The sequence below is a fragment of the Leptonychotes weddellii genome, chromosome 8 (assembly GCF_054177405.1).
Source record: "Leptonychotes weddellii isolate Sample4059 chromosome 8, ASM5417740v2, whole genome shotgun sequence".
NCBI lineage: Eukaryota > Metazoa > Chordata > Mammalia > Carnivora > Phocidae > Leptonychotes > Leptonychotes weddellii.
The window spans coordinates 33135878-33149544 of NC_138376.1; the positions used below are offsets into that span (position 1 = coordinate 33135878).

Genomic DNA, 13667 nt, shown 5'->3' on the forward strand with positions numbered 1-13667 from the left:
AGAAGAAAACCAAAGCAGGGAGAGGAATGGCGTGAAGGAGTCAGGAAGGGGTGCTGTTTCCAGTAAGGTGGGCCGGGGGACTCTGACAGGGCCCTGCCTGCAGTGAGGATGTGAACCACGTGAACCCCGTGAACCAGGCATCCACTCAGCACACGTCTGTTGTACACCTACTGTGTGCTTCATACCAGACCTGACGTGTCCGTGGGGAGCTCGTGGTTCAGGTTGTCTGTTTCAGGGGTCAGCCTGTAGTTTTGTTTAGGAAGCAGACTGTGATTAAAATTAGTGGTCAGCCTTTAAGCAGGAGTGGGTGAGACTGTGGTCCTAATTGGGGTTTGGCGGATCAAGGAGGTGAGCATGAGGGAATGACCATCTCATGGATCCATTCGTTCAGCATGTGTTTATTGAGCACCTACTATGTCTAAGCTGTTGGCCCAGGCCTGATGTGTGGTGAAGAGTAGGGTTTGTGATCCAGGTCCGTGGTCTGTCTGGATTAGGGGACTACCCCAGCAGAATTAGGGAATTTCCTGTGTGTAAAATCAGAGAGCCTGTGTGGTGGGGATTAGGGGGTTAGAGATGAGTCGGGTGAGAATGAGGACTTAGCCTGCCACAGGGCTGAAGGCCCTTCCAAGAAAGAGCCCTAAAATAGTTGGAGCAACACGGTGTCTGGGGAAAGGTCTGCAGAACATTTCAAGGACCCCATCCCAGATTTAAGTTTCCAAATTCTCATGGATTGCACCATCCATCTTGATACTTTAGACCCAGATCTTGTGCACCTTTAACCCTTGGTGGTTCTTCATTAAAAAGTTTTTTGTTTTGTTTTGTTTTTTAAAGATTTTATTTGACAGAGAGAGAGACACAGTGAGAGAGGGAACATAAGCAGGGGGAGTGGGAGAGGGAGAAGCAGGCTTCCTGCTGAGCAGGGAGCCCTGAGCTGAAGGCAGACACTTAATGACTGAGCCACCTGGGCTCCCCTAAAAAGTTTTTTTAAAAGACGGGGCTCAGTCTAGATTAGGGAGCAGGGAGCAGTGTGTGATGAGAAGTAAGAAAGAACTGCTTCTTCCTCCATGAGCAAGCACCCCTTGAGTGCCCCAGGTACCAGGACTGAGAGTCACAGTCTCTCTCTGCTCAGTTTCAAAGCAAGGTTAGGGTCAGTCCCGGGTCAGGGTTAGAAAGTCAGTCTTGGATCTGGGTTATGGGTGAGTTTGGATCCCAGTAAAGGGTCAGTTTCAGGTCAGGGTTCAGGATCCATCTCTGGTCAGTCTCGGGGTGGGGATCGTTCTGTAGACTGGGCTATGGGTTGGCTGGGGTCAGTTCATGGTCAAGGCTAAGTGTTGAACTGTAACCAGGTATTCTGGAAACAGGATTAAGAGAACAGCCCATGAGTAGAAACAGTTTCTCTCAGCTGCCAGTTCGAGCTCTGGACATGAATCAGGCCACAGCCGTGGCCTCCCTGGCGCCAGCCACACAGGTGTACTCTCACATCCTGGCTCATCGCGGTGTGCACAAGGCCCCCGAGCCTTCATGCTTCCTGCTGCTCACATGAACACGGGGAGGAATTTCAAAGATTTACCCTTATGGAACTCCCATTTTTGTAGACCAGACAGAAGGAGCTTGAATTCGGGGTGTGTTGTCTTAAAGGTGATGCGGTCATGGCTGCAGGGTGGGGGCAGGTGGGCAGGGTTCCCGCAGAAGATCATGGTGGACTGTGTTTCAGGGAGGCCTATCCCAACTGCACGGTTCTTGAAGCTCGCCCGTGTTACAATGTGGCTCGCCTTATGTTCCTCGATGCTGAGAGGTAATGGGGGGGATGACACGGGAGGGGCCCCTGCCTATTGCGGAAGGCATCTTGGCTGCCTCATGGGAACCTGGCTCCCCTTCCAGATGTTTCCCAGGGCATTTGGTTTTAATTCAACCCCTGGAGTGCCTGTCAGTTCAGCTCTGGAAAGAGCAAGGCTTAGAGGTTAGAGTTCGTTGCGAGAGGAAAGGGGTCCACCATCCCCACCCCATCTGAGGACATACCCTTCTTCAGCTGCAGTATAAGAAACTTAGGCCAAACCATAGGAAGAATTTCTGGCCCTCAGGGGGTGCGTGGGAAGACCCTTGAATATCTGAACCATGCTTTCTAAGCAGATCCAAGAGTAAGCTCACGCCTGTCCTTAGGGAGTGGACTTAGATGACCCCTGAGCTGAGCTCCCTACCCACCCTCCCAGCCATTCCTGGCCCCAGCGGGGCCGGCGGGTGACCGGGCACCTGGGTCTCACAGGAAGAAGGCCGAGCGGGGGAAGCTCTATTTCACAAACCTCCAGAGCAAGGAGAATGTCCCCACCATGATCAACCCCAAGCCCTGCGGTCACCTCTGCTGCTGCGTGGTGCGAGGCTGTGAGCAGGTACGAGGTGACGCCAGGCCCCCAGAGCTCCTGCTGGGTATGGGGAAGAGGTGGACAGATCCCGGGAAGACCCGTCACAATAGAGATGGACACATTCCAGGCCCGGGTCCCGTGACCCTGGGAACACGCACACAAATGGGTCTTGCACATAACTAACCAAAGGTAAACAGACTCCCAGAGCAGGCAAGGCCATGCCAGAATGGGGGGGGCAGCCAGGACTGGGAGCAGGGTGCAGCCCCGCCCTCAGGTCCCCAGCTGGTCCTACAGTCCTCGAAGCCCCAGTTCCCCCCTTGGGTTCGTCCCCATCCCTGCAGTAACCAAGTTTGCAAAGCCCAAATCAGTAGGGGTCAGCCAAGAGAACAGCATTGTGCTGTATTTACTGGCTCTGTGGCTTTCAGCGAGTTTCTCGCCTGCTCTGTGCCTCAGTTTCCTCCTCTATAAGATGGAGCTAATGGTACCTGCCTCGGGACTGTCATGAGGCTTACACAAGTTAACACGTAGAAAGCCTACAGCAGCGCCCAGCCTGGAGTAAGCCCCAGGTCTGTGCCGCCGGCTGTGCTGGGGAGCAGCCGGGCTCTCTGACCAGAGCCCCGCCCCGCCACTCACTTGCCCTCTGCAGGTGGAGGCCATCGAGTACTACACGAAGCTGGAGCAGAAGCTGAAGGAGGACTATAAGCGGGAGAAGGAGAAGGTGAACGAGAAGCCTCTTGGCATGGCCTTTGTCACCTTCCACAATGAGACCATCACTGCCATGTGAGCCCCTGCCCTGCCTGCCCATCCCCATCCTTGTCCCCCAGGGACCAGCGGGAGCTCCCGGGTCCCCGCGCTCATGGCCGGCCAGTGTCAGTAACCAGTGCCCCTCCCCCAGCATCCTGAAGGACTTCAATGTGTGTAAGTGCCAGGGCTGCACCTGCCGCGGGGAGCCACGCGCCTCGTCCTGCAGCGAGTCCCTGCACATCTCCAACTGGACCGTGTCTTACGCCCCCGACCCCCAGAACATCTACTGGTGAGCACAGCGCGGCGGCCGGGGCAGGCTTCGCAGGGCCTGGTGGCTCCAGTGGGGGACGGGAGGAGAGGGAGGTCCGGGGTGTCCCCAGAACGACCCTCTCCCCTGCCTTCCCAGGGAGCACCTCTCCATCCGAGGCTTCATCTGGTGGCTGCGCTGCCTGGTCATCAATGTTGTCCTCTTCATCCTCCTCTTCTTCCTCACCACCCCGGCCATCATCATCACCACTATGGACAAGTTCAACGTCACCAAGCCTGTGGAGTACCTCAATGTGAGGCCCGGGCCCCACCCCGCCCCCTCCATGCCGAGTTGTGAGACACAGATACCAGGCCTCGAGTACCTCTTCGGGGGGCGGGCCAGAACGCCCTCTGGCGCGGCTAACTCCGGTTCTGCTTTCCCAGGCCAGCCCTACCAACAACTCCCCCACGACTAAGGGCTGCAGAGCCCTCTGGGAATGTCTCTTGGGCTCCCTGCCACCTTCCCCCTCGCGACACCACCCCTGGGGTTGCATACACCTAGAGAGACACCAGGGAAGAGAGCGAGCCCATGGCCAGTTTTAACTGACCGTGTGACCTCAGACAAGCCCCCTTCTCCTCATCCCCCCATCTCGCCAACAGAAGAACAGAGGTTCGGACTAGAGCACTGGCTTCCGAACTTGGATTCGGATGCCTTTATCGAAAGGACTCTTACGTGAACCCCAGTGTGGAAAAGCAAGGCTGCTCAGATGGCCATAGAGTGAGGGGTCATTTTCACCAGCTCCTCCCTCGCCCAGCTCCTTGGAGCCTCAAAGTCCCAAGTTAGACAGTTTGAAAATTCCTGAGTGATAAGAGCAAAGTACACCAGACCCAGTCGGCCTGGGTTCACATCCCCACCTCACCGCTTGACTAGCTGGGTAACCTGCTGACACTCTTTTTGCCTTAGTTTGCTCATCTGTAAAATGGGCTAATAGCATTGTTGGGAGGATCCATACATGTAAAGCCCATGATCAGTGCCTGGCACTTAGGAGGTCCTCCGCAAATGCTAACTATTAGAGTAACTCACCCTGCAGTGGTACTCATGAGCCCGGCCCCCACCCTCGCCCTGGCCCTGCACATCTGGACTTCTGCCTGGGGCTCAGCAGGGGAGGGGGCAGGTAAGCAAAGCAAGCTAGACGGGGGCCCGCCAGACGGCCCCCGCCTGAAACGTCCCTCTGTGCCCCGCTGCAGAACCCCATCATCACTCAGTTCTTCCCCACCCTGCTGCTGTGGTGCTTCTCGGCCCTGCTCCCCACCATCGTCTACTACTCGGCTTTCTTCGAAGCTCACTGGACACGGTGAGACGCCTCACACGCCCTGCACTCTGGCCCTCCTAGGTGTATGGCCGTCCCTACTGGGCAGCCCTTTCCCCTTCGGCCTCCCTGCCCCGGGCAGTCCCAGAGCTGCCCGGGGAAGGGAGGCTGGCCAGCATCCTCACACTGGGAGGCCCCCGTCCCGGCAGATACCATCCTGGCTGGGGGAGCAGGCCTGGGGGCCGGTTCACCTGACCCCAGCCCCTGTGCCCCCCGCCCCAGCTCTGGGGAGAACAGGACCACCATGCACAAGTGCTACACCTTCCTCATCTTCATGGTGCTGCTCCTGCCCTCGCTGGGACTGAGCAGGTGGGTTACAGAAGATGGGACGGGAGCTGGGGTGGGGGGTGGGGGGCTAGGATGGATGAGGGGAGCAGTTTAGGCTCCCACTTCCCTTACAGAGGTGCTGGGGGGCGTCCCCAGAGGCTCATGGACTAGACTCCTCCTCCCCTGGTGTTCTGGGCCATTCCAGCCCCCCACCACACCTCTCCACTCCTCCTCTCCAGCCTGGACCTCTTCTTCCGCTGGCTCTTCGACAAGAAATTCTTGGCTGAGGCAGCTATTCGGTTTGAGTGAGTGACCTGGGCCCCCAGGGAAAGAGCCCAGAGGGCGGGGGTGGGTATGTCTGAGACACACTGGAGGTGGTGGTGGGGGGAGCTCACATGGCGTGGCAGGGTCATCCCCAAGATTACACCACAGGGCTCAGGTATAGACATGGGAGATGTCCCTGGGGTGTGTGTTGGGGCTCATTCTTTGGGAACCCATGTAGAGGTCACCGTCAAGGTATATTTGGGGCTTTGGGACCCACACTGGGGCATTTCTGTGACAGCCTGTAGAGCTTGTGTCTGGGACGAACTCTAGGAGTCAAGTTGTACTCAGGAGGTTTGGAGAGACGTCTCTAGTAGGATCTTGGTCATACTTTGGGAGTGATTTGGGGGTACCCCTGAAGGTCCCTGGAACCCACACTTTTAAGTATCTATGGAAATCTCGGGCTCACAACTCTGGACTACTTATGGGGAACTCTGGAGCTCACACTTGGGGTGTTTATGGGGCACAAGTCATGGGAAGACCTCTGCAGTTTCAGGCTCTTATCCAGAGGAGTGACCGTGGAGTTCCTTACAGGGTACCTTTTATAGGAGGCCCTATGAGGCTGTTCGGGGGTGGGGGGATGGAGGGCCATGTGCCGTGGCTATGTATGTGGGCACAAGCTCTAGGGGTCTTGCTCTAAGCCATCTGTAAAAATCTTGGGCTCACACTTGGCGTGTCACGGGCATTGACAAAGGTTCTTGGGTTCCCCACCCCGAAGAATTCCAAAGGTTCTTGGATGCCCCACTTCCTCTTTGAGGAAGGGTCTGGGAAGCTTGCGTTCTGGAGGTGTCTGAGGCTCACACTCTGGGGGTAGCTGTGGCTTAATTTAAGGTGTAAGGCGGTCCTTTCTGGGTAATCCTAGGGCGCACACTCTTAGGGGTCTTCGAGGGTCTCACGGGCTTTGTGGGGATCTCAGGCAGTCATCCCCTGAACACTGGTGGCCTTAGGGGTTTGGAGCGCCCTCCATGGGTCTTTATAGGGCACGAGTTCTCGGGGCACCTCTGGGCTCACACTCTCAGGTCGGATCCACTCACACTGACGGTGTTGGAGGTGTCTGTGGACACCCTGGCATCTGCCCTGGGGGTTCACGCTCCGGGGGCACTGGGGCACGGGTGCTCGCGAGCCGAGCTGGGGTGGGGTGTCCGCATGAAGGAAGGCGCGTCGGGGGTCGAGGTGGTGCTGGCAGTGGGCAGGCAGCCGCGGGGCCGCCCGAGGCGGGCAGCGCTGGAGCACTTGGTGCCCGCAGGTGCGTGTTCCTGCCCGACAACGGCGCTTTCTTCGTGAACTACGTCATTGCCTCAGCCTTTATCGGCAACGCCATGGATCTGCTGCGCATCCCAGGCCTGCTCATGTACATGATCCGGCTCTGCCTGGCGCGCTCTGCCGCCGAGAGGCGCAACGTGAAGCGGGTACGGCCGCCTGGGGCCGCAGCTGTCCGCGCAGCGCCCCCTGGTGGGCCCAGCCTGAAACAGCGGCAGCCGCGCTAGGGTGTGGGGGCACAGGGGTGCTGGAACTCGAGGGACCCAGTTCCGTGGCCCTGGGCTATCCCCTTCCTATTTGGAGCCTCAGTTTTCCCATATGTGCGGCGATGGATCAACATAGATAACCCTGCCAGTCCTGACAGTCTAGTGTTCCGATGGGAGTTGGGGGAGGTCCGGGTCCCTAGACCTAGGGTCTCTGTGCCCTGACCCCACACGAGGGCTCTGGGCATCCCACCCCCAGGCCTACCCACCTGCCAGCCCCTGATCTCTCAAAGGTCCTCCCCAACCCATGGCCCATCACTGTACCCACCCTGATCTCCATCTCAGCCACAGCCCCTCTTTCCATCTGCTTTGCCCTGCCCCACCCTGGATGTTGGGTTTCTTTTCCCCATGGCTTCGTTCCTGGCCCCCTGCCCCCTCCCACCTGCCCTGCGCCCTTCTAGCCTGTCCCTCCCCTCCCTGAGCCACCCTCCTGCCCATCTCCCCCCCAGCATCAGGCCTACGAGTTCCAGTTTGGCGCAGCCTACGCCTGGATGATGTGCGTCTTCACGGTGGTCATGACCTACAGTATCACCTGCCCCATCATCGTGCCCTTCGGTAGGCACCGCCGCGCCGGGACCTGGGCCCTGCTCGGGGGGACCCAGGACCTCACCCGCTTCACTCTAGTAAGGCAGGCCGCCCTGAGTGGACAGGGCCCCGGCTGGGAGACCGGCCCCTCGGGCCTCCCGCCCGGTCCCTGCCTCAGTCTGGGGCCCGGCCTGCGGGGGAGGAGGGGGAAAGCCATCTCAGCTCAGGCTGGCCCCAGCGGGTGTGCTGGGCCCCTGGGCAAAGTCACCCCAACATGGCCATACTCATCCACACCAAGTGCCTTCGCTCCGCTGATGCACTTGGACACACATCGCATATCCACAGCCGTGTTCGTGCACACGCACGCGTGCACACACACACACACACTCACACACTCACACTCCTACACAGGGTCCGCCGGTACACTTGGAGACAGTCCCATAAGCTCAGGAAAGACCTTTGGATCCCAGGGTGGGGTTGGGCTCTCGCCACTCACAGAGATACCCCACTGTAGCTGAGCTCTGCGCCCTGGACACGTCCCGCTTCCTTCTGAAATTTAGCAAAGTTTCTCCACAGCTGTCACCCTACTAGTTCCCTCCGCTTTCCCCCTCGTTACATCCTAACCCCTTAACCACCATTCCCGGTTATTGAAGACTCCAAACTCCCAAACTAACCTCCTTGTCCCTTCAAAAGCTCCCATTCCCTCAGCCCCCGGGAAAACAGAACTTCCCACCTGATTTATACTCATCTGTGTAGGGACAGGGTAGAAAAAAACACTAAGGGTTTCAAGAAGAAGCTCACTGACTCAAACGAACGGACTTCTGACAGTAGGATTTTCAGTGAGGGGCCGCGGAGTGAGGTGGGGAAGCTGAGGAAGCTGACACTGTGATCCTGTGATGGGCCCGGGGCTCTGTCCTGTCCTGGGGGGCTCGGGCAGGAGGAGGGAGGCCAGCCCTTCAGCCATCTTGGAAGGACTAGGACAAGCTGTGACGGACACACAGAGGTCCAGTGCCACTGGTTCCGAGGTCAGGCCCATGTGGCTTCCCCCAGGGCTCATGTACATGCTGCTGAAGCACCTGGTAGACAGGTACAATCTCTACTACGCCTACCTGCCGGCCAAGCTGGACAAGAAGATCCACTCAGGGGCTGTGAACCAGGTGGTGGCCGCACCCATCCTCTGCCTCTTCTGGCTGCTCTTCTTCTCCACCATGCGCACGGGTGAGGGCCACCTCCACACACACCTCAGGGAGTGGCAAGGTCGGCGGGGGGAGGGCCTCCATCCGGAGTCGAGGCAGAGCAGGCCGTGGGAGGGTCCGTGATGGCCAAGGGCCACAGGCAAGGAGCCTGGGCGAAGCCAGGTCAGGCCACAGCACATAGGAGTGCAGGACTGTATTCAGAAGGTAGCCAGAGTCGGGTGGTGGGCCCCTGGGAGGGGGTGCCCAGAGGAGAGGTAGCAGCCCCATCCTTTGCCCCCCCCCCCCCAGGGTTCCTAGCCCCCACGTCCATGTTCACATTCGTGGTCCTGGTCATCACCATCGTCATCTGTCTCTGCCACGTCTGCTTCGGACACTTCAAATACCTCAGTGCCCACAACTACAAGGTGTGGGGCAAGGGGGGCAGGGGATGGCTGAGGGCAAAGCTCAAGGGGGTGCAGGGGAGCAGGGGGATGGATGGGAGCCGAGGGCAGGGGCAGCAAGGGTGTCAAGAAGGAGTGGGGTCATGATGGTGGCTGAGGGCAAAGACATCTCCCCACTCCCTGACTCATTCTGGACCCCTCAAGATTGAGCACACGGAGACAGATGTCGTGGACCCCAGAAGCAATGGACGGCCCCCCACTGCTGCCGCTGTCCCCAAATCTGCGGTGAGTACCCTGATTCATGGCCAGGGGTGGGGAGGAGCCTCTGATTGAGGCTCTGTCCAAAGCCAGGGATCCCATTAGTCCTCCAGAAAGTGAAGCCCATTCCAGCTCCCAGGGGCAGGGAGAGATCTGGCTTCACTGAGGGGACTGCCCACCTCTCCCTGGGGGGAGGATCACTGTCCCGCTCCCTGGAGACTCTGAGATTCCCTAGTCAGTCCTTCGCCATGAGGAACAGTTGTCCACCCTCACCCTCTACTCCTTTCCCCCTTCAGAAATACATCGCTCAGGTGCTGCAGGACTCAGAGGTGGACGGGGACGGGGATGGGGGTCCTGGGAGCTCAGGGGACGAGCCCCCGTTGTCCTCGTCCCAAGATGAGGAGCTGCTGATGCCGCCTGATGGCCTCACGGACACAGACTTCCAGTCTTATGAGGACAGCCTCATAGAGAATGAGATTCACCAGTAAGGGGAGGGAGGGGCCCTGGAGGCCACACCCTGCCCCCACCCCACCCGCACCCCCATGGACACTAAAAAAAAAAACGCTAATAATTTATTAGGTCTAAAGCCCCTTCCTCCCCCATCCCCTGCTTTCATTAAGGTATTTAAACCTGGGGATCTCACCACTCTTCCCCCACCATGGAGGGAGGGAGGGAAACCCCAACCTCAGTGAGGAGAGCCCCGAGCCGGACCCGGGGCAAAGAGGGGTGCGGACAGGGTTCCCCCAGATCAGTGCCCCCCACGCTAGTAGTGTGGTCAGGAAAGGGTTATTGAGAGCCAAGAGGGGTACCTGGTGCCGAGGCTGGAGACCTGGGGGGGGTGGCACAGGCAGATCAGGGGCTGCCCCCCCATTCTTTCCTCCCCCCAAGGCCCCCTGGGACCTGGCACTCCAGGAAGTGGCGCCTCCAGCCCCTGTGGGTTGCATGAGGGGGAGGGGCTGCAGAGTGGGAGGAAGCGACAGGCCCCCAGCCAGGGAGGTGACCTAGGGGTGGGGGGTGGGCATGGCTGACACTGGAACAATGGGTTTTTGCACTGTTTTTTTTTTTTTTTTTCCTTTAAAATAAAAACGAAAAGAAAAGCTCTGAGGCAGGTGTCTGATTTGCGCTGCTGCCCTGGCTGGGCACATGGGCTGGGGACTGAGGAGCACCCTGCTCTGGATCTGGAGGGCCTTTTAGGTGCCTGGGCAAGAGACTTCTGGTGTGGGAGCTCGGTTTCTCCAGGGAGAGGAGAGAATGGGCCCAGGAGACTTGAGGGGAGTCTCAGGCAGGAGGGGCCTGCTGCGGTCACACTGGCACCCCCCTCAGCTCCGTCTCTACCCCTGCCCTGAGGAAATGGTGGGACCGCTCAGTCTGAGGGACGGCAGGGGGACACACACCCACTTCCTGAATCCCCAGGAGCCACACAAATGGGATGGAGATTCAGGGAGAAAGGCCGAGCAAAACTACAGGTTCTCCACTGGTCCAGGAAGAAGGCTCCCTGGAGGAGGAAGATCCCAGGAGAGATCCTTCTAGAACACTCAGCAGGTGGTTCTGGAGTGGAGAGGCAAGAAAACAAGGCCACAGTAGTCCACCAAATAATATCATTATTTGTTTTCATTGTTGCTACAACTTCTTGAGCAATTGTTATGTGCCTGGAATTGTGCCAAGTGACTGTATTATGTGTGGGGTTTTTTATTTTAAAGATTTTATTTACTGGGCGCCTGGGTGGCTCAGTTGGTTAAGCGACTGCCTTCGGCTCAGGTCATGATCCTGGAGTCCCTGGATCGAGTCCCGCATCGGGCTCCCTGCTCGGCGAGGAGACTGCTTCTCCCTCTAACCCTCCCCCCTCTCATGTGCTCTCTCTCTCTCTCATTCTCGCTCTCTCAAATAAATCTTAAAAAAAAAAAAAAAGATTTTATTTACTTATTTGAGAGAGTAAAAGGGAGCACAAGAAGGGGGGTAGGGTCAGAGGAAGAAGCAGACTCCCCACTGAGCAGGGAGCCCTATGCAGGACTCGATCCCGGGACTCCAGGATCATGACCCAAGCCGAAGGCAGTAGCCTAACCAGGCGTCCCTGTATTATGTGTTTTAAGGCATTTACTCCTTAGAGAGCTTGCTCTAGGGTCAGGCATGGGTCTACTGTGAGGATTACATGAGATAAGATATGCCAAGTACCCACTTGGCCCAGCGCCTGGCCGTGGAAAACACCCAATAAATGTCAGCTATAATTAATGCTGTAATCATTAATAGTACCTACAAAGCGGGTGTGGTTTCCCTCTTCTTATGGAGGCTCAGAGAGCCTATGGGGTTTGTCTAAGGTTACCGGCCCGGAAGGAGTCTTGGAAAAGTCCTTCTGAGTATCTCAGTGAGCCAGGCTCCCCACTCATCTGTCCCTTCCCCCTCAGGGGTGCCTGAGGCCCCGAAAAGCCTCCTGCCAGACAAGTCTCCTGCCAGCCAAATCTTACCCATCCCCAGACCCAACCGTAATCCACCTTCTGTAAGAGATTTCCTGTGGCCACTCTAGCCCACCCTCCAGAGGCCCTCCCAGCCACGTGGCCACATGCAGTGTGTCCTGCATGTACAATGGGTCTCCTGAGAGCCAGGAACTCCAGTCCTGGCTCTGTCACTAATGCGCTGTGCAACCCGGGGAAGGCCACCTCTCCCCTCTGCACATATCTGCTCATCAATAAAACCAAGGAGTAAGACCAGGTGGCCCGAAAGGCCCTGAAGCATCCTGCCCACCCATTACCCACCACCCATCAGCAGGACCCAGAGAAGAAAGTGAGTCAAGGAACTCCCAGAGGAGAAAAGAGGAGAGACCCGGGGGTGGGGGGGGCGGGCGTGCCGGAGGGCGAAGAGAAAAAACAGGTATCGCGAAGGCTGGCAGACAGGCAACCAGAAATGACCAAGAGCAGGGACAGCAAACACAGCACAAAGCCTGTCGAAGATCGCCCAGGCACTGGCAAGGGGCAGGAGGCACACGGTGTGTGGGGTTCGCCCACCCCCCAGGCTGCAGAGAGATGCCCCCTGCCTGACGCACGTGGCTTGGAAGGCCCATGTTCCCTTGTGGCCAGCCGTGGGCAGCTTGGTCCAGGCGTCAGCCTTCACGTGTACGACAGATCCAGAGTCTTTTTTTTTTTTTTTTAAGATTTTATTTATTCATTTGAGACAAAGAGAGAGAGAGCGCAGGGGGTGGGACAGAGGGAGAGAGAGAAGCAGACTCCCCACTGAGCCAGGAGCCCTGATGAAGTGGGGCTCAATCCCAGGAGCTGGAGGCAGATGCTTAACCATCTGAGCCACCCAGGCGCCCCACGACAGACCCACAGTCTTGTGAGATGTGGCCCTCCAGGCGGAGTCCCCAAGTTCTCAGGGCTGGGGAGCAGAGTGCCAGCCGGTGGGTGGGCAGAAACCGGCTGTGAATTTGGAGCAGGGAACACACACAGCAGGCCCCGAAGCTGCAAACAGCAGTCTGGCCCTTGATCCTTCCATGAAACCCATTCAAACTTTTGACTGTTCAGGGGCATCTGGGTGGCTCAGTCGGTTAAGCGTCTGCCTTTGGCTCTCAGGTCATGATCCCAGGGTCCTGGGATCAAGTCCTGCATCGGGCTCCTTGCTCGGCAGGGAGTCTGCTTCTCCCTCTCCCTCTGCCTGCCCCTCCCCCTGCTTGTGCTCTCTCTTTCTCTCTCTGTACGTGTCAAATAAATAAAGCCTTAAAAAAAAAAAAAACTTTTGACTGTTCAACCAAGAAAGTTGACATCCAAAGAGGAGGAATGACAAGACCCCACAATTATTAAGGCCAAAATGGCCAGCATGGTACCAAACGCCTTCCCCAGGTTCATTGGATTAAACCAGAAACACTCCCATCACCTGCTCTGAGGCTGGGAATAGGGGGTGGGCAGTGAAGTGATCCTTCGTCAGGTCAGATGGAAAAGTCCAGAAGGCCAAGTAAGGCTGGGGACCTGGCTTAAGGGGCAGTGAACAGACAGGGAGGGGTGGGGGCCCAGGTAAGGACTAGCTGGCACAGGCGGAACCTAGGTCAGAAAGGGGGAGTTGCAGTACGCGCATTTGACGCACACTTCCTGGACCAGGATTGAGTGTCCAGCTCCACACTGAGTGCTGGGAAGGATCTCGAGGTGTAACGGTGGAATCGTGGAAGGAGGAGGGAGGCCACAGGGAACCCCAAAGTCCATTTCTCTTCCTCCCTTTATAGCTGGGGCCAACAGAAGATAATGGACAAGAGCTGAAGATTTAGGTTCAAATCCCAGCTCTGCCACTTACCAGCTGGGAGACGTTGGGCAAGTTGCATCGTACCTCCTGAACAGGAAAACTGTTGTCCTTACACACAAAGAGTCGGACACCAAATGAGGGAAAGGGGACTTTTCCCACACCAACCAGTTCTCCAGCTCTCCAGGCACCAGCTGGGTGTGCTACGATTCCAGTCAGTTCTGACACTGGCTACCTGGAGTCAGCATCAGATCTC

At 57.6% G+C, this 13667-nt stretch overlaps 1 protein-coding gene across 1 annotated transcript in view; it reads left to right on the forward strand.

Annotated features, from left to right (window-relative positions):
• Positions 1 to 9769, forward strand: part of TMEM63B (transmembrane protein 63B) — a 19982-nt gene extending 10213 nt beyond the window's left edge. Inside the window, exons 7-21 of the mRNA XM_081827557.1 lie at positions 104 to 161; positions 1596 to 1795; positions 2264 to 2387; positions 3007 to 3140; positions 3256 to 3393; positions 3511 to 3664; positions 4599 to 4705; positions 4943 to 5029; positions 5227 to 5292; positions 6555 to 6717; positions 7281 to 7386; positions 8407 to 8574; positions 8841 to 8956; positions 9137 to 9217; positions 9487 to 9769. Coding sequence (XP_081683683.1) covers positions 104 to 161; positions 1596 to 1795; positions 2264 to 2387; positions 3007 to 3140; positions 3256 to 3393; positions 3511 to 3664; positions 4599 to 4705; positions 4943 to 5029; positions 5227 to 5292; positions 6555 to 6717; positions 7281 to 7386; positions 8407 to 8574; positions 8841 to 8956; positions 9137 to 9217; positions 9487 to 9678 — 1894 coding nt within the window. The 3' untranslated portion in view covers positions 9679 to 9769. The remainder of the gene's footprint in view (positions 1 to 103; positions 162 to 1595; positions 1796 to 2263; positions 2388 to 3006; positions 3141 to 3255; positions 3394 to 3510; positions 3665 to 4598; positions 4706 to 4942; positions 5030 to 5226; positions 5293 to 6554; positions 6718 to 7280; positions 7387 to 8406; positions 8575 to 8840; positions 8957 to 9136; positions 9218 to 9486) is intronic.
• Positions 9770 to 13667: the final 3898 nt, after the last annotated feature.